At 41.1% G+C, this 27773-nt stretch overlaps 2 protein-coding genes across 10 annotated transcripts in view; both read right to left on the bottom strand.

Annotated features, from left to right (window-relative positions):
* The window catches only part of LOC110519977 (COP9 signalosome complex subunit 8), a 30013-nt gene extending 27317 nt beyond the window's left edge, over window positions 1–2696 (bottom strand). For all 5 annotated transcript variants that reach the window (XR_016494700.1, XR_016494701.1, XM_036974103.2 and 2 more), the window contains exons 1-2: window positions 2569–2696; window positions 925–995 (exon numbers count right to left, since the gene is read on the bottom strand). Coding sequence is in view for 1 of the 5 variants with exons in the window: in XM_021596910.3 (XP_021452585.2) it covers window positions 925–995; window positions 2569–2640 (143 nt within the window). In the remaining 4 variants the exon portion in view is untranslated. The remainder of the gene's footprint in view (window positions 1–924; window positions 996–2568) is intronic.
* Window positions 2697–15774: 13078 nt separating this feature from the next.
* The window catches only part of LOC110519975 (uncharacterized), a 177557-nt gene continuing 165558 nt past the window's right edge, over window positions 15775–27773 (bottom strand). For 4 of the 5 annotated variants that reach the window (XM_021596908.3, XM_090229529.1, XM_021596906.3 and 1 more), the window contains 9 exons: window positions 26284–26415; window positions 25824–25983; window positions 24968–25032; window positions 24556–24684; window positions 24360–24392; window positions 23546–23935; window positions 23216–23413; window positions 22098–22213; window positions 17540–19849 (listed from right to left, as the gene is read on the bottom strand). In XM_021596908.3, the coding sequence (XP_021452583.3) occupies window positions 19636–19849; window positions 22098–22213; window positions 23216–23413; window positions 23546–23935; window positions 24360–24392; window positions 24556–24684; window positions 24968–25032; window positions 25824–25983; window positions 26284–26415 (1437 nt within the window). In that variant the 3' untranslated portion in view covers window positions 17540–19635. Of the gene's footprint in view, window positions 16345–17539; window positions 19850–22097; window positions 22214–23215; window positions 23414–23545; window positions 23936–24359; window positions 24393–24555; window positions 24685–24967; window positions 25033–25823; window positions 25984–26283; window positions 26416–27773 lie in introns of those variants that run through there. The other variant, XM_090229528.1, reaches the window with a different exon arrangement.

Here is a 27773-nt window from a genome sequence, read left to right as displayed (position 1 = left end):
ATTTGAGATTTTTCGTTCCAACCACTGTGTCTTTGAGAGACGCAGAGTAGGTGAACAGATGATCTCCGCATGTGTAGTTCCCACCGTGAAGCATGGAGGTGTTGTGATGGTGCTTTGCTGATGACACTCATTTATTTAGAATTCAAGGCACATTTAACCAGCATGGCTACCACCGCATTCTGCAGCGATACGCCATCCCATCTGGTTTGCGATTCGTGGTACTTTCATTTGTTTTTCAACAGGACAATAACCCCAGAACACACCTCCAGGATGTGTAAGGGCTATTTCACCATGAAGGAGAGCAATGGAGTGCTGCATCAGATGACCTGGCCGCCACAATCACCTGACCTCAACCCAATTTAAATGGTTTGGGATGAGTTGGACCGCAGAGTGAAGGAAAAGCAGCCAACAAGTGCTCAGCATATGTGGGTACTGGTTCACGACTGTTGGAAAAACATTCTACCTCATGAAGCTGATTTGGAGAATTTCAAGAGTGTGCAAAGCTGTCAAAGGCAAAGGGTGGCTACTTTGAAGAATCTAAAATATATTTTGATTTGTTTTACTACATGATTCCATGTGTGTTATATCATAGTTTTGATATCTTCACTAATACTCTACGATGTAGAAAATAGTGAAAATAAAGAAAAACTTTTGAATGAGTAGGTAGGTGTGTCCAAACTTTTGACTGGTACTGTATATCTCTGTAAGTAACAAAGTCACAAACCAGCTAGCTAGACCGGGGTACACTTTCCCCAAAAGCATCTTACGGCTAAGTTCATCGTAAGAACCCTCGAAGGAGCATGTTTCCCAAAACCATCGTTATCAAATCACATCACATATCGACACCTAATGAAATATCTAGCAAACTACATATTATAGCTATGGTAATCATAGCTAGCTAGGCCTATAGAAAACCTGACTTACATGTCATTGTGCAGTAGATAGAGAGCCAACAGCTGGGCATACACTTGAGGGGTTGCAATGCCACCTGGAGCCTGACAAGAAAACAAACAATTAGTCAATGTTTAGCCAATATGCTGCCCATGCAAGCCAATAGCTAGGTTTCCATCCAATTTATGACAGATTTTCATGCAAATATTCAAAAATCCGCGTAAAGAAGATATGCCAATTTTCTCACCCATGGTGTTTCCATCAAACTCAAGTGTTGCTGATAAAGAGTATTGATGTAACGTCATTAGCAAACAAAAAAGTGACTTTTATGTGCACTAAGGGAAATATCACCCTTTTTCAACTTCATGTTAAAAGATTGAGAAAGATAAGTGTTTCCAATGACAACCAATAGTAGACAACTAGTAGGCAATGCCTACTCATAATTGGTTAAAAATCACATGATGCACACTGATGATGTCATAGGAATCACGTATCTTCCGCGATGTTCACGTAATGTTGAGGTGGTGCTGGAAATGAATGAAGTTTAAATATATGTGTGTTTAATGTACATAATTCAAATCAAAAGTTCAATGCGTTTCCAATTCCACTGATGGTTTTGTAAGTAGAAATGTTGCGTTAAATAGCAAATGTGCCCTCTGGTCTAGGCATGTGAGCTCTAGCTAACAGTTCGCAGAGACAGCTAGCCTAAATGAGAATATTATAGATTATAGCGAGATTGATTATATCTGTTAAACGGCAGCCACGTATCAAGTCACCAGAATAAGACCATCGATATTTATTAGAGGTACATCAAGTTCAAAATATATTTATTTTGTAGTCTTAATAAACTGCACGCGTTCCCAAATCGTAATGGGAGGACCACATAACATATCATCGCGTGACTCCCAAATTTGCTTCGATGTGATTATTCCAAACATATTTCCCGCATAATTAATTTCACAGACAAAATGTCCCATCATGTCGAAATAACAAATTGTTTGCTGACATTCATAAAATTGTACCGCCATTTTCTGTTGGATTGCTAATGACGGTCATGAAGTTCCAAACGTTGTACCCTCATGACTGAAGATGTCCATTTAATAATGTGGCTATACAGATAGCTGCACGACCTGGTCGAAAGGACCCGTCCAGGAAACCTTGTACTGTATATTAAACAACCTTAACGTTCTGCGCATATTACTTGACGCACAAATTGTGAAAACCTAGCTAAGGAAAAACATTATCCAGCTGCACCCCGTGCTGCTAATTTAAATGCTCAACACAATATGTGATATTTGAATGTGTCATTAGCTAACTACTTTCCTCTTGACACATTTCACATCCCTCTGATACATAGCAAAACGCAGTTAAATGCTGTGTTCAATGTAATGTTAAGACCTAACTATATACGCTGTGCTCGGTACCAAGCTAACTGACGTATATGAGGGTAGTTAGCTACTTTCTCGCACGTTAAATGCAGCGTTAGCTGTGCCCAATTGAATGTTATGATCTAGTTAGCTAGCTATGTTGTGTTCGCTAACGTCAGTGCGTTTGGATGGCTAGCTAGTTAGCACCGCTAGCTAAGTTAAAACACACAGACCAAAGATATTCTCTGCGAATGGACACATTTAAAGCTTCAAGTTCCACACGTTTGATGAAATACTTGGATATAACTACCTCAAGTTCCTGTGTTTGGCACTGCTCTAAAAGTTTATCATAATTTTCATCCATTATAACTACGGCAGGCATAGTGTCGTTCACCGGCGTCTCGTCAGCAGAGAGGAAGAAAAAGGCCCAACTCTGCGGAAAATGTGTCTCCCTTCAGCACAGCAGGTGGCGGTGTTTCGCTACCGAGCAATACGTTTTTGAATGGGGTCAATGAGAGTGACTTATTCTTCTTTGGTGGGGTTAAACGTGGATTGGCATCCGAAAGGTTGCCTTACCGCCCCTAACTGAACTATAGTATAGATCCATTACACTTTGTGGTTCCCCTTTTTCAATGTATCACAACTTGTGATACATTGGGAAGGGGAACTGGGAAATTAAATATACATTGTTTAATTACCCTACCAACTAACCCTATACTCATTCAAACCTTTGGATGCAACTACTGTTGTCATCCAAAGATTATACAACTTTAATAAACGCTTGGAGGTAAGGATGACAGCAGTGGTGTAGTCTACGGCGATACAGATATCATGCATTATTGATATCTACGTAGCGCATTGATGTGAATCATGCTGCTCTCATTTATTTACGGATTGTGGTTGTTGAGGATGGCTGTTCTCAAATCTACATCTGTATTTGAACGCAATAATGGTTGAATTCATGCAGCCTACCAATTCTTGTTTTTGAAACCAGTGGAAAGCCAGTGAAATATGCGCTCTTGCAACAGCTGCATCGTCCGGATCCAAGCCTATGGAGTAAAAGTGGGGCTTTTATTGCTCAATCTAATTGATAAAAAATATATATCCATAGGCCTAATGGACACATGCTGAAACTTGCACACATTTGAAAGACATAAAGGGGCAATCTGTAGTTGCTACATCAATTTTTTGACTTATAAATTGTATATATATGCATTAATTCTTGAAGAATATCATTTATAAATGCCTTATAAATGCCTCATGAGCTTAGTTCAACTGTCACATTCCATGATAACCCAACATATAAGCTTGTTTTACTCCAATGTTTGTAAACATTGTAAATGTGAACAAACACTGTATAGCCTCATAACATGGTTAAAACAATATTTTTTATATAATGGATGGTTAACCCTAGCATCCATAGCTGTCTATTAATCTGAGAGTTGTTCCATTTCTCCAGGCCCATCCCTCAGCTTTTTACCAAAACTGAGGCGGACTACCGTTTTGTTATTGTTTCATCTGTGGATTTGCCCTTTAAACAGCTGCATATTATCAAGATATCCAAGTGTCACCAACCAAATGGTAAACAATAGGCCTATAGCAAATGCAGAATATGGCATTTATTTTTCACATGTAAATTGCACTTTTCAGTATTGCCCAAAGCATGCCATTCCATGAGCGCAGCATTTATTTTTCAACTCGAATCAATGAGCCCAACCAGTCCTCCATGACAACAAAATCATAAACAACAGAGTAGGGCTGGCTAATAAGTATTTAGTTTTGAGGTCATGCTCAGGTAAAAAGATTTGGCTAATCTATTCTTCCATATTTCCAAGTCCTATTCTTGAAGATCAAGGGGTATAACATTTATTGGAATGACTGGAATTCTGATAGACTTTGGTTTTTAATGTAAATATATACAGTGCCTTGCGAAAGTATTCGGCCCCCTTGAACTTTGCGACCTTTTGCCACATTTCAGGCTTCAAACATAAAGATATAAAACTGTATTTTTTTGTGAAGAATCAACAAGTGGGACACAATCATGAAGTGGAACGACATTTATTGGATATTTCAAACTTTTTTAACATATCAAAAACTGAAAAATTGGGCGTGCAAAATTATTCAGCCCCCTTAAGTTAATACTTTGTAGCGCCACCTTTTGCTGCGATTACAGCTGTAAGTCGCTTGGGGTATATCTCTATCAGTTTTGCACATCGAGAGACTGACATTTTTTCCCATTCCTCCTTGCAAAACAGCTCGAGCTCAGTGAGGTTGGATGGAGAGCATTTGTGAACAGCAGTTTTCAGTTCTTTCCACAGATTCTCGATTGGATTCAGGTCTGGACTTTGACTTGGCCATTCTAACACCTGGATATGTTTATTATTGAACCATTCCATTGTAGATTTTGCTTTATGTTTTGGATCATTGTCTTGTTGGAAGACAAATCTCCGTCCCAGTCTCAGGTCTTTTGCAGACTCCATCAGGTTTTCTTCCAGAATGGTCCTGTATTTGGCTCCATCCATCTTCCCATCCATTTTAACCATCTTCCCTGTCCCTGCTGAAGAAAAGCAGGCCCAAACCATGATGCTGCCACCACCATGTTTGACAGTGGGGATGGTGTGAGCTGTGTTGCTTTTACGCCAAGCATAACGTTTTGCATTGTTGACAAAAAGTTCAATTTTGGTTTCATCTGACCAGAGCACCTTCTTCCACATGTTTGGTGTGTCTCCCAGGTGGCTTGTGGCAAACTTTAAACAACACTTTTTATGGATATCTTTAAGAAATGGCTTTCTTCTTGCCACTCTTCCATAAAGGCCAGATTTGTGCAATATACGACTGATTGTTGTCCTATGGACAGAGTCTCCCACCTCAGCTGTAGATCTCTGCAGTTCATCCAGAGTGATCATGGGCCTCTTGGCTGCATCTTTGATCAGTCTTCTCCTTGTATGAGCTGAAAGTTTAGAGGGACGGCCAGGTCTTGGTAGATTTGCAGTGGTCTGATACTCCTTCCATTTCAATATTATCGCTTGCACAGTGCTCCTTGGGATGTTTAAAGCTTGGGAAATCTTTTTGTATCCAAATCCAGCTTTAAACTTCTTCACAACAGTATCTCGGACCTGCCTGGTGTGTTCCTTGTTCTTCATGATGCTCTCTGCGCTTTTAACGGACCTCTGAGACTATCACAGTGCAGGTGCATTTATACGGAGACTTGATTACACACAGGTGGATTGTATTTATCATCATTAGTCATTTAGGTCAACATTGGATCATTCAGAGATCCTCACTGAACTTCTGGAGAGAGTTTGCTGCACTGAAAGTAAAGGGGCTGAATAATTTTGCACGCCCAATTTTTCAGTTTTTGATTTGTTAAAAAAGTTTGAAATATCCAATAAATGTCGATCCACTTCATGATTGTGTCCCACTTGTTGTTGATTCTTCACAAAAAAATACAGTTTTATATATTTATGTTTGAAACCTGAAATGTGGCAAAAGGTCGCAAAGTTCAAGGGGGCCGAATACTTTCGCAAGGCACTGTATATGTTTCAGTAAGGTTGGCTTCTTGGCATTCATAGCCATGGTCGGGTAGTTTACTTTCTAAATTTAATCCGATACTAGTTACCTGTCCAAAATTGACATCAGTAACATAATTTTTGGGTTACCCAAACTCAGTAATGTTATCTGATTCAATTATGTTACTTATCCAGTAGATTACTTTCCCCTTAAGAGGCATTAGCAGAAGACAAAAATGTATGTTACCAATTGAACGACATCTATTGCAGAATAAATCAATGTTAAAGTTTACATAGCTGGCCATATATGGATGTTAAATTTAAATTTACGGGTTGGTTCTGTAGGCTTCTTCTAACCTATCGCTTCCTACTACATATAATAATAGTAATACGATGAAACTACAGTGCCTTGCGAAAGTATTCGGCCCCCTTGAACTTTGCGACCTTTTGCCACATTTCAGGCTTCAAACATAAAGATATAAAACTGTTTTTTTTGTGAAGAATCAACAAGTGGGACACAATCATGAAGTGGAACGACATTTATTGGATATTTCAAACTTTTTTAACAAATCAAAAACTGAAAAATTGGGCGTGCAGAATTATTCAGCCCCTTTACTTTCAGTGCAGCAAACTCTCTCCAGAAGTTCAGTGAGGATCTCTGAATGATCCAATGTTGACCTAAATGACTAATGATGATAAATACAATCCACCTGTGTGTAATCAAGTCTCCGTATAAATGCACCTGCACTGTGATAGTCTCAGAGGTCCGTTAAAAGCGCAGAGAGCATCATGAAGACCAAGGAACACACCAGGCAGGTCCGAGATACTGCTGTGAAGAAGTTTAAAGCCGGATTTGGATACAAAAAGATTTCCCAAGCTTTAAACATCCCAAGGAGCACTGTGCAAGCGATAATATTGAAATGGAAGGAGTATCAGACCACTGCAAATCTACCAAGACCTGGCCGTCCCTCTAAACTTTCAGCTCATACAAGGAGAAGACTGATCAGAGATGCAGCCAAGAGGCCCATGATCACTCTGGATGAACTGCAGAGATGAACCTACAGCTGAGGTGGGAGACTCTGTCCATAGGACAACAATCAGTCGTATATTGCACAAATCTGGCCTTTATGGAAGAGTGGCAAGAAGACAGCCATTTCTTAAAGATATCCATAAAAAGTGTTGTTTAAAGTTTGCCACAAGCCACGTGGGAGACACACCAAACATGTGGAACAAGGTGCTCTGGTCAGATGAAACCAAAATTGAACTTTTTGGCAACAATGCAAAACGTTATGTTTGGCGTAAAAGCAACACAGCTGAACACACCATCCCCACTGTCAAACATGGTGGTGGCAGCATCATGGTTTGGGCCTGCTTTTCTTCAGCAGGGACAGGGAAGATGGTTAAAATGGATGGGAAGATGGATGGAGCCAAATACAGGACCATTCTGGAAGAAAACCTGATGGAGTCTGCAAAAGACCTGAGACTGGGACGGAGATTTGTCTTCCAACAAGACAATGATCCAAAACATAAAGCAAAATCTACAATGGAATGGTTCAATAATAAACATATCCAGGTGTTAGAATGGCCAAGTCAAAGTCCAGACCTGAATCCAATCGAGAATCTGTGGAAAGAACTGAAAACTGCTGTTCACAAATGCTCTCCATCCAACCTCACTGAGCTCGAGCTGTTTTGCAAGGAGGAATGGGAAAAAATGTCAGTCTCTCGATGTGCAAAACTGATAGAGACATACCCCAAGCGACTTACAGCTGTAATCGCAGCAAAAGGTGGCGCTACAAAGTATTAACTTAAGGGGGCTGAATAATTTTGCACGCCCAATTTTTCAGTTTTTGATATGTTAAAAAAGTTTGAAATATCCAATAAATGTCGTTCCACTTCATGATTGTGTCCCACTTGTTGATTCTTCACAAAAAAATACAGTTTTATATCTCAGTTTCACCCTCTGCACTACTCTAACCCTGGCCACCTCAACCTCCCTCTCTCACACAGGACACTGCCAATCCCCAGCAACATAGGCACCCCTACAGTTGACACACTTTTCCCACCTAAACTACACATTTCTCTGTCCCATGTCCTCCTGTACACTTCCCGCATCTTGCAATCTCCCTCCGACATGCTGCTGTGATATGCCCATAAATGTGACCTATAACACTGCAGTCGATTCGGCACAAAGCTCTAATAGCATAACTCATATGTCCTAACATTACTTTGTCAGGTAAAGAAAGACTGTGTCACCTCTGTTTCACCACGCTTTCAGCTGGGTCTGCGTCGCACCAATCGACAGGCGTCACAAACACCAGGAATCTTCAACTTCAATTACCCCACCTCCCACTTAAAGAGCAAAAACTATTCTGGGTGCCGCAGTAAAAGTATTGTAGGGAATAGTCAGTAGGGTCTGTAGAATGTATAGATGGTTTCATTTCATGGGGCTTTGAATAATACGGAGTGTTGCTGACCTTTTACTGTGGTCAAACAGCTTAAAATGGGGTGCCTGGACACTATACGGTACAAATATACAGTAGTTGTACAGGAAAAATTATAATTTGTGGAGAAGTAAAAGTGGGGTTGGGATTACTCACTAGGGTCTGTGGAATATATACTGAACAAAAATATAAACGCAACATGCAACATTTATCTTTACATTTTATTTCATTATTAAACATATAGCTTAATTTCATCAGTCTGCTCTATCATTCAAGTTTTAAATCTTCACTTCTTTCACTTAAGTAATTTCCTCTCCAATCACTCATATATTCACATTGCCCTCTCATAAGACTGCTTTAGAGAACAAGGACACCACAAATGCTACTGTTTTTTAAAAGGCAGAGGCTACGGATCCTACTTTTCTGGACCCTACTTCTCGGCTGTGCAAATAGGACTACCCAAATTAACTTTTTATAATACCTACCATTTCTCTCTGAATGGACCCTCTCCCGTTAGTGTGTTTTACGTTGACTTGTGACTAACACACTATTATTTGGAGTGGTAAGCCTGAACTCCTCAAAATGAGCCTGATCTGACAAAACACACTTCAGTGAATCCTGGCTTATTTCACTGTCAACCTCTCCAGTTAAATGCTGCTCATCTGATTCATTTTTCATAGAGCTTACGATTTCTCCATCTGATAAACCTCGACCACAACTTTCTGTCTCTAAGTCAGTGTTTCCCAAAGTCGGCCCTGGGGACCCCAAGAGGTGCACGTTTTTTTTGCTGCTCTAGCGCTATACAGCTGATTCAAATAATAAACTCATCATTACGCTTTGATTATTTTAAATCAGCTGTATTATGCTAGGGCAAAAACCAAAACATGCACCCTATGGGGTCCCCAGGACCGAGTTGGGGAAACACTGCTCTAAATGGTAGTATTCATTCCCAATATCTTGGGTGTCTGAGATTTGATTGGGCTGCACCACTGACACTCCATCATATGAACTCTTGGATGCATCAGGATGTAGATTAGAAGCAGGTTCTTTATCCTCAAAAGTGTGTATATTTTGCATATTAAGTTGGCAGTCTGAGGGTTCTCTTATCAGTTGACATTCCGTCATTTAAACTCTCCACAGGCAATAGATTTTGTACCCAAGCCTCATTTACATTCTATGTTTGTACCATTTTGTTAAATTTTACTTTGTTGTCACTAGTAGTAGAATGTAGAAATGTTTCCTTTATTATTGTCCCACATATTCCTGAGATTTGTAACTCTATGTTTAGTGACAATGGGTTTTCCAATTGGCCATTAAAGTTTTTGCAACTTCCTCCCCCCAGATAATCCAAATAAAATATTATGCTGCATAATGGGATGTAGTGTCATTGAAATAGCATAGTAATCCACATTTATTACATTAATTTGTGATTCTGAACATTTATCTTTCAGATTTGTTGGTTCAACATCATTATTTTCATTTATCATCTGTTGTGTAAATTTTTTCTGATCTATGCATTTATCAGTACGGTCAGCTCCACAGTTAATCACTACAGACGACAGCGTATATATAGAATAATGGCGCAGGAGGGGATGGCAGCTGTTTTATGGGCTCTTAACCAACCTTGCAATTTTGTTTTTTCGCATTGTTTGTAACTTATTTTATACATACTGTTGCTGCTACCGTCTCTTATGACCGAAAAGAGATTCTGGACATCAGAACAGCGATTACTCACCTTGAATTGGACGAAGAATTTTTCTTTAATGAGTCGGACGAGAGTGATTTACTCCAGACACCCGAACAGGCCCTCCCCTTCATTTGCAGGAGAAAGAGACAGAGCTTTCACGGAATGAGATTGGAGTGCCTTGTGAGGATCTGGCGATGAATGGCTAATCTGCCTTTGCCATCGGTGCTATTGGAAAACGTACAATAAGCTGATAATAAAGTGTACGAACAAAAAGCACGTATATCCTACCAACAGGACATTAAAAACTTAAATATCTTATGTTTCACAGAGTTGTGGCTGAATGACGACATGAATAACATACAGCTGGCGGGTTACACACTGTATCGGCAGGATAGAATAGCAGCCTCTGGTAAGACAAGGGGTGGCGGTCTATGTATATTTGTAAACAGCTGGTGCATAATATCTAAGGGAGTCTCTAGGTTTTTCTCGCCTGAGGTAGAGTATCTCATGATAAGCTGTAGACCCACTATCTACCTAGAGAGTTTTCATCTATGTTCCGGATAGCTTCGGACAACAACATTGATGTATACGCTGATTCGGTGAGCGAGTTTATTAGCAAGTGCATCGGTGATGTTGTACCCATAGTGACTATAAAAACCTTCCCCAATCAGAAACCATGGATTGATGGCAGGATTCATGCAAAACTGAAAGCGCGAACCACTGCTTTTATTAATCATGGTAAGGCGACCGGAAACATGACCGAATACAAACAGTGTAGCTATTTTCTCCGCAAGGCAATCAAACAAGCTAAGCATCAGTATAGAGACAAAGTAGAATCGCAATTCAACAGCTCAGAAACAAGATGTATGTGGCAGGGTCTTACAATCAATCGCGGCTTACAAAAAGAAAACCAGCCCCGTCGCGGACACTGATGTCTTGCTCCCAGACAAACTAAACTTCTTTGCTTGCTTTGAAGACAATGCAGTGCCACTGACACGGCCTACTGCTAAATACCTGCAGGCTCTCCTTCACCGCAGCCAACGTGAGTAAAACATTTAAACGTGTTAACCCTAGCAAGGCTGCCGGCCCAGACGGCATCCCTAGCCGTGTCCTCAGGGCATCCACAGACCAGCTGGCTGGTGTGTTTACGGACATATTCAATCAAACCCTATCCCAGTCTGCTGTTCCCACATGCTTCAAGAGGGCCACCATTGTTCCTGTTCCCAAGAAAGCTAAGGTAGCTGTGCTCCCTAACCCTAACCCTAAAACGTACGTTTTGTTTTATGTCAGCACAACCTGTTATTTAGACAGGTTTATGGAATCAGTTTGGCTGTGGATGTGTTGTTCTGTGTGAGGCTTGGCTGATGAAGTTCACATTTATCTTTTACAATAAAAGGTGAAATTGAGGAACAAAGTTGAAGACCTTCATTTTCCATCAATACAAGCTAGATTCTGTTCAGACAACAATGGTGTTTAGAAGCGTTTGTTGTATCAAATGTTCTGTTGCTACTGTTCTCGAATCAAATCAAATGTTATTTGTCACATACACATGGTTAGCAGATGTTAATACGAGTGTAGCGAAATGCTTGTGCTTCTAGTTCCGACCATGCAGTAATATCTAACAAGTAATCTAGCCTAACAATTTCACAACAACTACCTTATACACACAAGTATAAAGGAATGAATAAGAATATGTACATAAAAATATATGAATGAGTGATGGCCGAACGGCATAGGCAAGATGCAGTAGATGGTATAGAGTACAGTATATACATATGAGATGAGTAATGTAGGGTATGTAAACATTATATAAAGTGCCATTGTTTAAAGTGGCTAGTAATACATTTATTACATACATTTTTCCATTATTGTTCTAATCACATATTTGCGTTAGTACACTGCAGGAACAACTCTACAATGATCAAAGATATGTGATAGTACACGGCGAAGGGTTAAATAGCCTACCTCCATGTCAGTGAAGGGCTAAGTTAAAACCAAGACTCGAATTGAGGGGGTATGAGAGGGTATTCCAATGGCATTAAAGAAAATGGCAGAAAGCATAAGCCTACCCAAGTTAGCTTAAGATTTTGAAGAAAATAAAACGGATCTGATTATATAATGTGATCTCTTGCAGCACTTTGGTCTGCAATGCTTTATGCTAGAAACAAGCTGTAAAATACCCAGGAAAGACATGACTTGGATGCATATGGAGATATACAATATACAAAGTATGTGGACACCCCTTAAAAATAGTGGATTCGGCTATTTCAGCCACATACGTTGCGGACAGGTGTAAAAATCAAGCACACCGCCATGCAATCTCCATAGACAAACAATGGCAGTAAAATGGCCTTACTGAGGAGGTCAGTGACATTCAACGTGCTACCATCATAGGATGCCAGCCTTCCAACAAGTCAGTTTGTCAAACTTCTGCCCTACTAGAGCTGCCCCGGTCAACTGTAAGCGCTGTTATTGTGAAGTGGAAACATCTAGGAGCAACAACGGCTCAGCCCTGAAGTGGTAGACCACACAAGCTCACAGAACGGGACTGCCGAGTGCTGAAGTGCATAGCGTGTAAAAATCGTCTATCCTCGGTTGCAACATTCACTAGTTCCAAAGTTAATGAAATGGGTTTCCATAGCCGAGCAGCCGCACACAAGCCTAAAATCACCATGCGCAATGCCGAGCAGCCGCACACAAGCCTAAAATCACCATGCGCAATGCCAAGCATCTGCTGGAGTGGTCTAAAATTCGCTGCCAGTGGACTCTGGAGCAGCAGAAACGCTTTATCTGGACTGATTAATTATTACACCATCTGGCATTCTGACAGACAAATCTGGGTTTGGTGGATGCCTGGAAAACCCACCTGTTTAAACCCAGACAGTTTTTGGGGAAACACTTGTGACCTTCTCTCATTGGGTTAAGCAACAGAAGAGTAGCCAGCAGTTAAAGCTGACATTTTTCTGCTTTGGTAGGCCTACTCTGTCTGGGGTGGGAAGGTAGGCCTAACTTTTGAATGAACCATGCTCAAATTTCTAATGACGTCTCAGATTTAATTATTTGTAAACAAGGATAAATTGGTTGCAAACAAGACAAACTGATTTGGCATTAAAGAAATATAAGATGAACACATAGGCCTATAGTCCATTCTTAACCTGTAATTTTGAAAATTTGTGTGGTATTACAGATTCTGATATGTTAAGTTAAATGATGTAGAAATGCATGGTCTGCAAACCCACAACCTTCTTGGATGCAGCCCTGTGTGCCATCAAAATTCCTGTGTTGCCATCTAATGCCTACAGGACGAAGAACAAAACTGCATGTCTGAGGCTGGTCTGTCCAGGAAGTGAGGCTAAACGGTAGGCATGTTCTCTTTTTTCAAGCGTTAAGGAAGGGTTTCGATAAAATATATTTTGCTGAAGGGATGGCCATGCATTTGCATTTCAGAGGTACAATTTCCTCCATGTAACCCTTATTATAAATAACGTTCACTCCCGTTCACTATAGGCCTATGTGTTCATCTTATATTTCTTTAATGCCAAATCAGTTTGTCTTGTTTGCAACCAATTTATCCTTGTTTACAAATAATTTAATCTGAGACGTCATTAGAAATTTGAGCATGGTACATTCAAAAGTTAGGCCTACCTTCCCACCCCAGACAGAGTAGGCCTACCAAAGCACCTTTTAGTTTGAATTTTGTTGAAAGACTAGAACATTTTGAGAGAACGGGTTCAGAATATTCCGGATCAATGAAAGTATGATTGATCCTGAATATATTCATACTAGTTTCCGTTCCAGCACCAATTGGTAGATTAAAAAAATACTCTGATCTTGTAGATGATTTAGGTTTAGGAAAGTATTTATGAATCATAAACAGGTCTGGAGAGCCTTTACGCACAAAAGTCAGAAAACGGTGGATTGATTCATTCTTAAAATTGCCACATTCAGTTCTTCAACCCATGGTAATGTTGGAAGATTAGTGTACATAGACTTATAATAGGGAGAATAGTGTACAATAGTAGGCTATAACCTTGTCTATTGCCTGCACTAACCATGGAACTGCTTGATGACACGGCCAAGTATTGTGCCATGCGTCGGGTTCAAACTGTTACGGCTTGGTCTGCTCTCCACTCAATAAACATTTAATTTTATTTATTTTTTACCTTTATTTAACCAGGTAGGCCAGTTGAGAACAAGTTCTCATTTACAACTGCGACCAGACCAAGATAAAGCAAAGCAGTGCGACAAAAACAACAGAGTTACACAAACAAAAGTACAGTCAATAACTCAAAAGAAAATATAAATATATGTACAGTGTGTGTGTAAACGGATGTGAAACGCTAGCTTAGTTAGCGGTGGTGTGCACTAAATAGTGTTTCAATCGGTGACGTCACTTGCTCTGAGACCTTGAAGTAGTGGTTCCCCTTGCTCTGCAAGGGCCGCTGCTTTTGTGGAGCGATGGGTAACGATGCTTCGTGGGTGACTGTTGTTGATGTGTGCAGAGGGTCCCTGGTTCTCGCCCGGGTACGGGCGAGGGGACGGTCTAAAGTTATACTGTTACATGTGCAAATGTAGAAGAGTTGGGAGGTAGGCAATAAATACACCATGGAGGAAAAATTCATTACAATTTAGCATTAATACTGGAGTGATAGATGTGCAGATGATGAGTAAGTAGAGATACTGGGTTGCGAAAGAGCAAGAGGGTAAGTAATCATATGGGGATGAGGTAGTTGGGTGTGCTATTTTCAGATGGGCTGTGATCGGTAAGCTGCTCTGACAGCTGATGCTTAATGTTAGAGAGGGAGATATGACTCAAGCTTCAGAGATTTTTGCAATTCGTTCCAGTCATTGGCAGCAGGGAACTGGAAGGAAATGCAGCCAAAGGAAGTGTTGGCTTTGGGGATGACAAGTGCAATATACCTGCTGGAGCGCATGCTACAGATGGGTGTTGCTATGGTGACCAGTGAGCTGAGATAAGGCGGGGCTTTACCTAGCAAAGACTTACAGATGACCTGGAGCCAGTGGGTTTGGCGAAGGATATGTAGTGAGGGCCAGCCAACGAGAGCATGGAGGTTGCTACATTACATTACTTTTTTTTAATCAACCGTTAGTAATGATCCTCAGCAACAACCAAACAGCCGTGATTGCATTTACAGAGGAAGCAAATGAAGGTAAACAAAACAAATGGAACAATTATGTAGGTTACACCAACTGAAGAGAACAGTAAATTGGTAGTTGTGGTTATTAGGCCTACTGACGGTCAATACTGATATTTAACATAGAAATAGGACAGAGAAAGTCAGGGGAGCCTATAATTAAGACATTTGAGATTTCCCATGCCCACAAGTTTTAAAAACTCCCTAGCATACCCCATAACATGATGCCGTCACCACCATGCTTGAAAATATGAGGAGTGGTACTCCGTGATGTGTTTACCCCAAACATAACACTTTGTATTCAGGACATTCATTTCTTTGCCACATTTTTTTGCAGTTTTACTTTAATGCCTTATTGCAAACAGGATGCATGTTTTTGAAATGTTGTATTCTGTACAGGCTTCCTTCTTTCCATTCTGTCAATTAGAATACTATTGTGTAACTAAAATGTTGTTCATCCATCCTCAGTTCTCTCCTATCACAGCCATTAAACTGTTTTGAAGTCACCATTGGCCTCAGGTTGAAATCCATAAGCAGTTTCCTTCCTCTCCGACAAATTAGTTAGGAAGGATGCCTGTATCTTTGTAGTGAGTTGGTGTATTGATACATGTTACGTACGCCTCTTGGAGGAGGGAACGCAACACCCTGCTACACTCAACTCCCCGTGGAGTGAAATAGGTATGAGATTGTAGGTGCGGGTAAGGATGACAGAGGCAGAGAATATTACTGTTTACAGGGAATTTATTTCCTTAACACGGTAATGTGGTGAAAAAGGGGCTGGACAGAACCAAAGCAAAGAAAGTTAAAGTTAAAAGAATCCCCTCTCCTACCTTACCTGCCCACCCACTATTTAACTAACCTTTTAGCACCTCCTGGCGTGCTAACCAAAATACAGGGGGTGGTCCACCCAGGTCTTACCTAGTGTGCATAGACAGTAAATACTACGGGTTATGTATGCCTGCAGGCCTCTTGCATAAGCACTCCCAAGGTGCCTTCCCCTTCCCCTCTGGGAACAAAAACAGAATAATTACTAACGCAAAGTGAACAATATCAATAATCACGAACACAGTCCTTTTGGCATACACACACCTCAGAAGTAGCAGCTACAAAATACTTTCAACAAAACTGTTACTGTGCAACAACCAAAACAGGACATCAAAGAAACTCTGTCTTCCTGACAAAGGCTTTTATCCAGTTGGAGAAAGAGTTGGTAATTGAAAAACAGCGGTTTCCCCTGACGAGAGGGAGGGTTCAGCACTCCAATCAGCTGCTGAGAATCCAGGAAGCCATTTCCTGAAATACAAACACAAAACACAGAAACTGGGGAACAAAACAACACACCATCCAAAGTATAATTATACTGTACAAAAATATAAACGCAACATGTAAAGTGTTGGTCCCATATGTCATGAGCTGAAATAAACTATCCCAGAAAGGTTCCATTTCTCTCAAATGTTGTGCACAAAGCATTTCGCTACCCCTGGCAATAACATCTGCTAAACACATGCATGTGACCAATAAAATTTGATTTGAAAACAAATACTGGAAAACAAATATTGCAGTTTTGTCACAAAACAATGCCACAGATTTTTCAAGCTTCGAGGGAGCATGCAATTGGCATGCTGACTGCAGGAATGTCCACCAGAAAACAGAACGTTAATTTCTCTACCATAAGTTGCCTCAAACATCATTTTAGAGAATTTGGCAGTACGTCCAACCAGCCTCACAAGCGCAGACCACGTGTAACCCTGCCACTCCAGGACCTCCACATCCGGTTTCTTCACCTGCAGGATCGTCTGAGACCAGCCACCTAGACAGCTGTATTTCTGTCTGTAAAAAAAGTCATTTTGTGGAGAAACTCATTCTGATTCTCATTCGCAAGCCCACCCATGGCTGCACACCCTGCCTAGTCATGTGGAATCTATAGATAAGGCCTTAATGAATTTGTTTCTATTGACTGATTTCCTCACATGAACTGTAACTCTAAAATCTTAGAAATTGTTGAATGTTACGTTTATATTTTTTGTTCAATGAAATAACTAATAATATGCTCAAAGGCATATTCAGTGAATGCTCTTTTTATTTTTTACACTTCTACAAATCGGTGCCCTTTCTTGCAAGGGATTGGACAACTTTGTGGTTGAATCTGTGTTTGAAATTCACTGCTCGACTGAGGGACCTTACAGATAATTGTATGTGTGGGGCACCGGGATGAGGTAGTCATAAAAAATTAATGTCAAACACTATGATTGCACACAGAGTGAGTCCCTGCAACTCATGTGTCTTGTTAAGCAAATGTTTACTCCCGAACTAATTTAGGGTTGCCATAACAAAGGGGTTGAATACTTATTGACTCAAGACATTTCAGGTTTTCATTTTCAATTCATTTGTAAAAATGACTAAGAACATAATTCCACTTTGACATTATAGGGTATTGTGTGTAGGCCACTGACAAAAAAAATCAAAAAAACTGAAGGGATGTGAATACTTTCTTGAAGAAACTGTAGTTTATTCCAAATATGAACACTGAAAAATTACAAACCACTGATATTTACTGTAAATGAACTAACATGACCTTTGAAAAACTTGCCTGATATGATATCCCTTTATATGAGGAATTAGCAGAGGACTCTTCAATCCATTAGATTGAATTAATCCATCTAAATCTCAATTCATGTTAGGGATCATTAGTTGTGTCCCTTGATGACCTTTAACATTTTGCCTAGTTGACCAAACATGGATAAGAAAAGAAGCTGCTGTATTTCTATCCACATGATGGCAGCAGCATGTCCAAGTGTAGGTGGGGGAAAAAATAACATTTATTCAGTGCCTCTGAGAAATGATACAGCACATACTTGTTACAAAAACACTGGTTCAGTCAAGACCACAGTAGCACTATAGCCAAAAAAAAGTCTCAGAAATTCAACAACACGAGGCTAATACAAAGTGTCTTAATAAAATGCATCTGGGTTCCCTCAACCATCACAGTCAGCAGTCACTTCAATAGAAATTAGCGCACAATTGAACTCAAAACATTTTCAAACCCCAATGTTAGGTTATTATGACCTGGATTTTCTTTTTTGATTAACACCTTCCATCAAATTTGTCTCAACCTCTGCTTTACAGACATTATAACTTATGTCTTAGATATAAACGTGGCACATTTTGACGAGGACATATACAAGTTATCTTCACCAAAAGTGAAATGTCAAGTAAACAGAAAAGTTCTATATGGAATTGAAATAAATCATATTTATAAACACATTTAACATATTTGTGACCTGGTACATAACATTATAGCAATATTATTTTTAAGAACCATCATATCTTATCTGAGTTTTATTTACTTATTTTGTAAAAATTATTTTACCCCTTTTTTTTCTCCTCAATTTCGTGGTATCCAATTGGTAGTAGTTACAGTCTTGTCTCATCGCTGCAACTCGAGTACGGACTCGGGAGAGGCGAAGGTCGAGAGTCATGCTTCCTCCGAAACACAACCCAACCAAGCCGCACTTTCTTGACACAATGCACATCCAACCCTGAAGCCAGTCGCACCAATGTGTCGGAGGAAACACCGTACACCTAGCAACCTGGTCAGCGTGCACTGCGCTCGGCCCGCCACAGGAGCCGCTAGTGCGCGATGAGACAAGGATATCCCTGCCGGCCAAACCCTCCCTAACCCGGACGACGTTGGGCCAACTGTGCGCCGCCCCATGGGCCTCCCGGTCGCAGCCGGCTGCGACAGAACCCAGAATCTCTGGTGGCACAGCTAGCACTGCCTTAGACCACTGCGGGAGGCTATTTACTTATTTTTATAAAACAATTATCTTGGGAGCAGATATCAACTCAGAATTTCTTTTCAGAATCTCTTTTGACATCCATTTCTAAAACCACACACTCATACTTGCAACTTACAGTTTTCCATATTAGGTTATGAAACTCACCCTCGCCTGTGTAAATGTATGAAATATTGTGACTGCTGACTACAATATGGGTTAGGGCATTTTACATTTGTTGTTACTTTTCCAAATCATATCGTATGCTCTCACATAACTTCATTTCAAAATAAATAACTATTCTCTTCTTTAATTTTAAAATATTATTTAAAAGGTTACCCCCTTAGTAAACCACAAGCCTTAAATGAAATGAAAATAAAACAAAAATGTGGAAAACGGTACAAAGAAAATGTATAGCTAATTGAATACACCAAATTTGAAGACAGTTTAAAAAGTAACATTGATAAAAACAGAAATAAAAATAAAACACAGATATCATATACAATATATATTTTTTAATGGATACAATAAAAAAATGCTGCCGCAGTTAGCTTCTCTTCTCTTGTTCAACCCCTTGGAAAATATGTGCCAATGCCCCGAGAAAAGGACAAACACCTCTATGTTCGACCCGTCTCTTTGGCATTATGGAAGGGATGAAGAAGACAATGGCGAGCTTCTCTGCCAGGCAAGAGCTGCAGAACTAGTTTGTAGGACGTCATGTTTTGGAGGCGCGGGAGGGAGGAATGAGCCTATTTGGATAATTGTATTGCGTTTACTAGGACCAAAGAAACAGGGACAGGTTTTTTTCTTATTTTTTGGAATGAGAGAGATAGCTGTTCTCGATACACAGCACTATGTAGGAGCTAGAGCAGCTACTGGGCAACTGTTGTAGGAGCTGGCCGGTCTGCAGTGAAGACGCTAGGCCAGTCACTGCACGGTCTCCTGCCCTCCATGTCTCGCAGTAGTTATCTGTCTGGCGGTGACCCTCGCTGCTAGAGCCGTGCCAGACCATTTTCTCTGGCCTGAAGGGAAACAATTCGGAAAATGTTTTAATCACCTTAGGTATATCCCTTTATTAAATACATTTTAAGAAATCTATTCCAGTTCACAGTAAAATTGTAATACAGTGCTTTCACTGTTGGCCTGGCATATCATACATACAAAGACTACCACAATTTATAACCAAGCTATTTTGTTTATGAGGACATTCATTATAATAATAAGAAAGTAACTATTTGCCATAAAAAGAAAGAGACTGCACTATTAAACTGCCATTTTTAAAACAGTAGTGTGATAATAAACTCATAAAAAACAGAAACGTCCCTTTTTCAGGACCCTGTCTTTCAAAGATAATTCATAAAAATCAAAATAACTTCACAGATCTTCATTGTAAAGGGTTTAAACACTGTTTCCCATGCTTGTTCATTGAACCATAAACAATTAATGAACACGCACCTGTGGAACGGTCGTTAAGACACTAACAGTTTACAGACGGTGGGCAATTAAGGTCACAGTTATGAAAACTTAGGACACTAAAGAGGACTTTCTACTGTCTCTGAAAAACACCAAAAGAAAGATGCCGGTGGTCCCTGCTCATCTGCGTGAACGTGCCTTCGGCATGCTGCAAGGAAACATGAGGACTACAGATGTGGCCAGGGCAATAAATTGCAATGTCCATACTGTGAGACGCCACTACAGGGAGACATGGCGGGCAGCGGATCATCCTCGCAGAGGATGTAACAATACCTGCACAGGATTGGTACATCCGAACATCACACCTGCGGGACAAGTACCGGATGGCAACAACAACTGCCCGAGTTACACCAGGAACGCACAATCCCTCCATCAGTGCTCAGGCTGTCCGCAAAAGGCTGAGAGAGGCTGAACTGAGGCCTGTTGTAAGGCAGGTCCTCACCAGACATCACCGGCAACAACGTCGCCTATGGGCACAAACGTACCGTCGCTGGACCTGACAGGACTGGCAAAAAGTGCTCTCCACTGACGAGTCGCGATTTTGTCTCAGCAGGGGTAATGGTCGGATTCGGGTTTGTCGTCGAATGAATGAGCATTACACCGAGGCCTGTACTCTGGAGCAGGATCAATTTGGAGGTGGAGGGTCCAACATGGTCTGTGGAGGTGTGTCACAGCATCATCAGACTGAGCTTGTTGTCATTGCAGGCAATCTCATAACTGTGCGTTACAGGAAAGACATCCTCCTCCCTCATGTGGTACCCTTCTTGCAGGCTCATCCTGACATGACCCTTCAGCATGACAATGCCACCAGCCATACTGCTCGTTCTGTGCGTGATTTCCAGCAAGACAGGAATGTCAGTGTTCTGCCATGGCCAGCGAAGAGCCCGGATCTCAATCCCTTTGAGCACATCTGGGACCTGTTGGATCGGATGGTGAGATCCATTCCTCCCAGAAATGTCTGGGAACTTGCAGGTGCCTTGGTGGAAGAGTGAGGTAACATCTCACAGCAAGAACTGGCAAATCTGGTGCAGTCCATGAGGCGGAGATGCACTGCAGTACTTAATGCAGCTGATGGCCAAACCAGATACTGACTGTTACTTTTGATTTTGACCCCCCCCCCTTTGTTCAGGGACACATTATTCCATTTCTGTTAGTCACATGTCTGTGGAACTTGTTCAGTTTATATCTCAGTTGTTGAATCTTGTTATGTTCATACAAATATTTACACATGTTAAGTTTGCTGAAAATAAACACAGTTGACAGTGAGAGGATGTTTATTTTTTTGCTGAGTTTATATACACTTTTTTTGAGTTACAATTTAGGCTCGAGGCTTGGGGGGGGATATGGACCGGTATTGCTAGCAATCTTTGCTCTGACTAGCTTATTGAGCTGCAAGTTGTGGCTATTGCAATCTGGCTGGTAAGCTGCTAAAAATTGGTATCATCTAAACAGATGTTGTTAGCTAAGTAGCTAGCGAGCTAGCTATTTGTATTTTAGCTTGCATACACAGAGCTGTCAATGTTAGCTTAGCAAAAACTTAAGTCAAAAACGTCCGTTGCTAGCTACAGTATCGACGTAGCCACCTTAACTCTTTAAACTATAACATTGGCAAACACTTAAGCTCGTCCCATTTTCTTCTTCATCATTTTCTAACTCACTGAGAATAGTTTGACAATGACGTAACTAAGTTGAACAACTCACCTTAGCTAACCAGCAACTAGGATTTTGATGCATTAGACGCACATTGTAAACACAATTTTTATTTTGTTGTTCCGTGTCTGAGAGACCAACACTCACCATGCACTGTCCCTGAGGATATCTCTGCCGTCAAAGGAGTAGATTGGTGCATTTTCCTCCATCCTCCCCTCAGTCTTACTGAACAATGACTCCCAGCTATTAAATAGCACATGGTCCTAGAAGGAGAGAAAATATACACTCAGTGGCGAGTTTATTAGGTACACCCATCTAGTATCAAGTCGGACCCCTCTTTGCCTCCAGAATAGCCTGAATTCTTAGGGGCATGGATTCTATAAGGTGTGTCGTTCAAACGTTGCTCAATTGGTATCAAGGAACCTAATTTGTACCAGGAAAACATTCCCCACACCATTACGCCACCAGCCTGTACCATTGACACCTCGCAGGTTTGGGGCCGTGGACTCATGCTGCTTACGCCAAATCCTGACTCAGCCACCAGAATGAAGCAATAGGAACTGGGATTCGTCGGACCAGGCAATGTATTTTCAGTCCTCAATTGTCCAGTGTTGGTGATAGCGTGCCCACTGTAGCCACTTCTTGTTTTTAGCTGATAGGAGTGGAACCCGGTGTGGTAGTCTGCTGCGATAGCCCATACATGACAAAAACAGGTGACTTGTGCATTCCAAGATGCCGTTCTGCACACCACTGTTGACCTGTGCCGTGATTTGCCTGTTTGTGGCCTGCTTGTTAGCTTGCACAATTCTTGCCATTCTTCGATCTCTCTCATCAACAAGCTGTTTTCGCCCACAGGACTGCCACTGACTGCATGTTTTTTTGTTTGTTTGTCGCACCATGCGTTAAAAGCCCAGGAGGCCGGCTGTTTGAGATTCTGGAACCGGCGAGCCTGGTACTGACGATCATACAACACTCAAAGTTGCCTAGGTCACTTATTTGACCCATTCTAATGTCCAATCGAACAGTAACTGAATGCCTGTCTGCCTGCTTTATATAGCAAGCCACGGCCATGAGACTCAAGGATAAAATGAAAACCCATGGTAGCATCGCATGACTGATTCTTAACAGTGTTTTATTGAAATAATCTCTAGAATTTCCTGAAATGGCAATGAATAGATTACTTCAATAAACTCAATTTCAATTTGGTGTCAGAAGTAGGATCCCAAAGTCTAGACTCATGCTTTCTTTAGTATATGTTTACACACCTTGAGGTTTAAGATGGGGAGGCTGTCTCTGTCGGACTTGCGAACGATGCTGTAGAGGTCCTGGAGCTTGGAGGACAAGAAAGCTCTGAAGGTGCCCTTCAGGCCCACTGCACGAGCTTGCTGGAAACACAGGAAGTCTGCCCCTCGAATACCACGCATGTTGCCCACTTGGGGAGTGTTCAGGGCGATCAGGTGGAGCTGAGAAGAACCCCCCCCAGATTTGAGTTATAAAAACAACTTGGCTTAGGCCTACACACACAATTTAGATGAGACCATTTGTTAGATACATGCTTTCTCTGAAGGCACATTAAATGATGATAAGATACTCACTCCTGGCCCTGATGTGTGGATGTGACCGGCAGGCTGGGGAACTGGAGGGGGAACAGGTTGTCTCTGGGGGGTGATGTGATATCGTCTTTCGGGCTGGGTGGGATACCTGTTCTCAGGCTGCACAGGGCTGTAGCGGCCATCTGTCTGAGGGGGGTACCTAGGGTCAGTCTGAGAGGGGTATCTGTGATCATACTGAGGGGGGTCTCTGGGGTCGCGATTGTTGGGTTGGGCGGGCCTGGGTATCTCAATAGGCTGGCGAGGAGGAGGCACGATGGGGTGGGTGGCAGCACCGCCTTGGGAGAATTGTTCAGCTCCATTGTTGGCCGAGTGGTCCTGGGATTGGGGGTAATTGACGACAGGGGGAGGCTGGACTGCCGCTACTTCGTTGTCCTGGAGATTAAGAGCAACAGTGATTAAGTAAAATAAGCAAGCCTTGGACAAGTAAGCTTTTTCTGAGCCAAAATGGCCCATAAGGCAGGAGCCTTTCTCCTGATTCTGTAGCATGAGGCAGCTTGATGTGCAAGTACACCCCCTGGACAGGAGACTAGCCTATCGCAGGGCCTCAACCCCAATCCATCTATTTAATGCTGAGTGCCAAGCTGAGAGGCATCATGTACAATTTTTTGAGTCTTTGGTATGACTCGACCAGAGTTCAAACCCCCAACCTTTGAATCTCAGGGCGGACACTCTAAGCACAGGTCATTTGAGATGACAAGTCATCCTTGATTTTATGACTCTGTTTCCTCAAATAGCTATTTATTAAATAAGTTCATACATTGACTTTGTTTAATTTACTCATTTTCATACAACTTACCAGATCTCTGTAGAAGGGACTGTAGTCACTGAGCTGGAATATAATAAAAATATGAAAAAAGTGCATACATTTTTTTGCATAGTTCATTTTTTCACGTTTATGGTCTTTTAATGTGCACTTAACCAACTTTGAGTGTACATCTCCAGCTCCTACCTTACTAACACGTCTCACATGAAAGAAAAATTAATGACTTCACCATGATTTGTCTGAATCCATTGCGGACCCGGATGTAGAGATCTGTTTTGTCGACAATGTAGATGAGCGTGCCCTCCGACTGGCGCCTTGCAGTAGCAATCATGGTGTCGTATGACCTCAAAACTGTCACCTGGGGAGACCAATACATATTATAGTACATATACAAGATTGCAGGCATCAATCAGAAAAACAACCAGTGAATCTTAGTAGTTATGATGACTTTCAACCACAAAAATAAAACAATTTAAAATACACCTTCACAATCTTTGCATCTGCTTTTTTCCGAAGTCCCTTGCAATCACTCCACTGAATCCACTTAACTGAAAACAGCAATCTGTGGTTTCGGCATGGTAGCCATCTAACAGAATGGTTAAACCAGTTCGAATATGTTGAACTCTGAGATGACCACTTACCCCTGAGGTGTGACCAGGTATTCCAGGTGGTCCAGCAGGTCCGGGGGGGCCAGGAATACTAATGGCTGTGATGAAGAAAAAAATAGGACGACGACGATATAATATAGCTGCTTTTTACAGAGTGTCAAGCACGTTGTGTACTATCCCAAGATTAAGTTAAGGAGTGGAGGCAAGCCTATCGCTATTCGTTAATGTCAAACGTCCAAGAACCATATGTTATGTTCAGTGTCAGGCTGGCTATGGCAGCCAAATATTCCATCTAAACGGGAATCGATTCTCAAAATATTAAGACCTTTAATTTCACATCAAAATTATTTCACCAATGCAATATATACATTTATTGTATGTACACTGTTTTAACCAGTTTTAACACAGATACTGAAAAATACTGTTAGCAGCAACAACACTTTTCCGGTGTCTTTCTTCCGTACACAGGTGTTCGGAGCATGCTAGATAGGTAATTAGCACAGGTGGTTGCCTCGGTCTCCCATTTGTCTTCCGTAGACAAGCGCTGTAACATGGAAATACAATATGTCCATGTGGGAACCCTAGCCCTATAAAGGTGTGTAGTAATTTAACCTTTTTTTAAATTTGTATTATTTCTCGCTGATATGAAAGTTAAGTTCCAAATGTTTCCAAAAACGTGCCGTAAAAGAGATGTATTGATGTTTAGACAGAGCACCGCCGGAGCATTGCCACTAGACATATTCATGAATAAACTTATGTTTAACATTACCATCTATGAACGGGCTAGTGCTGTACCTAACTCCATTCCACCGCCAACGTATTTTATGTGTATACCCAATTGAATAACGTATTGTGACATTGTGTTTTCGTCACTGGTTAGGAAACTCACGGTGGGTAGGTCTGTAGGCCCCTGGTAGTGAGTGGGACCCTGTGGGCCCGGGAGGACCTGGTGGGCCTGGGTTTCCTGGACGACCGTCATAGCCAATCCCTGGGGAGCCTGGTGGGCCCTGTGGACCAGGGGGGCCCGTGATGGAATCTCCCTTTGGACCCTGTGATGAAAAATGAAAGAGAAAATAAAAAGTTTAACTTTGTTTGTACCCCATTCATTATAGGGCTCTCTTTCCATTGTTGTTAGCAAGAATTGAGAGATATCGTTAGGATTCTTAATGACTGATTTCAGGCTGTGACAAGTTCCGTTAAACAGGCATGATATGCATCTATACATTTAGATTGTTGAATCATACAGTATCAACGTTTTATCATTTGACAAACATATGCCAGGAGATGTGTGTTGACTAGTACCTTCCTAACAGATTAATATATGATGCAATGTCCTCTGAAGTTCTTACCATAAGTCCTGGGTTTCCAGGGGGTCCTGGCGGGCCTTGTTGTATTCCAAAACGGGGGTCATAATAGCCACCACTTGGCTCTCCTTTTTCCCCCTTCACGCCTGTATCGCCGCGCTCTCCTTTCAGGTCATTCTGCAAAGAAAAAACAGCTATTAATGCTCTGTCCTGGCATGATAGCATTATATAGGGTAATAGCATATAAGAATCAGGACTGGAAATTAAGTGCTCTTTGCGCCAAATCAAAATGGTGAGAGAAATAAAAAGACAGAATGCACAGAGATAAATGAAATCAAGACAAATGTTTGATTGGATAACAATTACATATTTATACACACACACACACACACACACACACACACACACACACACACACACACACACACACACACACACACACACACACACACACACACACACACACACACACACACACACACACACACACACACACACACACACACAGTGGGGCAAAAAAGTATTTAGTCAGCCACCAATTGTGCAAGTTCTCCCACTTAAAAAGATGAGAGGCCTGTAATTTTCATCATAGGTACACTTCAACTATGACAGACAAAATGAGAAAATAAAATCCAGAAAATCACATTGTAGGATTTTTAATGAATTTATTTGCAAATTATGGTGGAAAATAAGTATTTGGTCACCTACACACAAGCAAGATTTAATGTTAATCACAACAACGCTGTTTTCACATTGCTTCTTCATATAAATCCACGAGTGTTCTATAATTACACTACTCGTTTGTGTTTCTTACATCTGCAAACAGCTAGTTTGTCTTTTCTTAGCAAGTTAAGCTTGTTGAGTTAAGCCTAAATCTTGTTAGCTGCCAATTGTTAGCCGCTAATGCTAATCACTAGCTAGTTAATAAATGTACTGAGTCAGAGCAAACGTAATTAGCGGTAATACCAGATAATACCAGTGATGGTGTAGACTTAAATCAGAATGTTGTTTGTAAAACAGTATCTTCTAAATCAAATAGGAATGAAGCGAAGCAATAATATGTTGGCTACATGAAGTAGATAAGAGAAAACATTCAATATAGCCAAATATTATAGGGACCCCTAGGAAACAGTAACACTGTCCTACCCTGTCACAATAACTCCTCCCTGGCATTTTCATTCATTGTCATGTCAAACAACATTGTATTCAAAGTGCCCACTATTATATTCTAACTATAGAATTAGCATAAACATTATATTTCCATGATTCCAACAGTTCACCGAAGTGTTTTGCTCTAAATCACAACTGCAACATTTGGTTAAAAATAAGGACTAGATTGTTTGCCCAAAATGTGCAGCCCTACGTGGCAATGTGTAAATGATCTCAAATGAGTGCAGGGAATGCAGAAATTGATGCAAATGCTGTCTATTTTTGGTTGAAGTTGAATTGAACACTATAAAAATGTTGACTGTAGAAAGACCTATTGAAATCACTTAGAATGTACAGTCGGGAGTTTACATACACCTTAGCTAAAC

This window comes from Oncorhynchus mykiss, chromosome 3, assembly GCF_057628025.1.
Source record: "Oncorhynchus mykiss isolate SJ-2025 chromosome 3, ASM5762802v1, whole genome shotgun sequence".
In the NCBI taxonomy this organism is placed as follows: Eukaryota; Metazoa; Chordata; class Actinopteri; order Salmoniformes; family Salmonidae; genus Oncorhynchus; species Oncorhynchus mykiss.
This window is presented reverse-complemented; position numbering and strand designations above follow the sequence as displayed.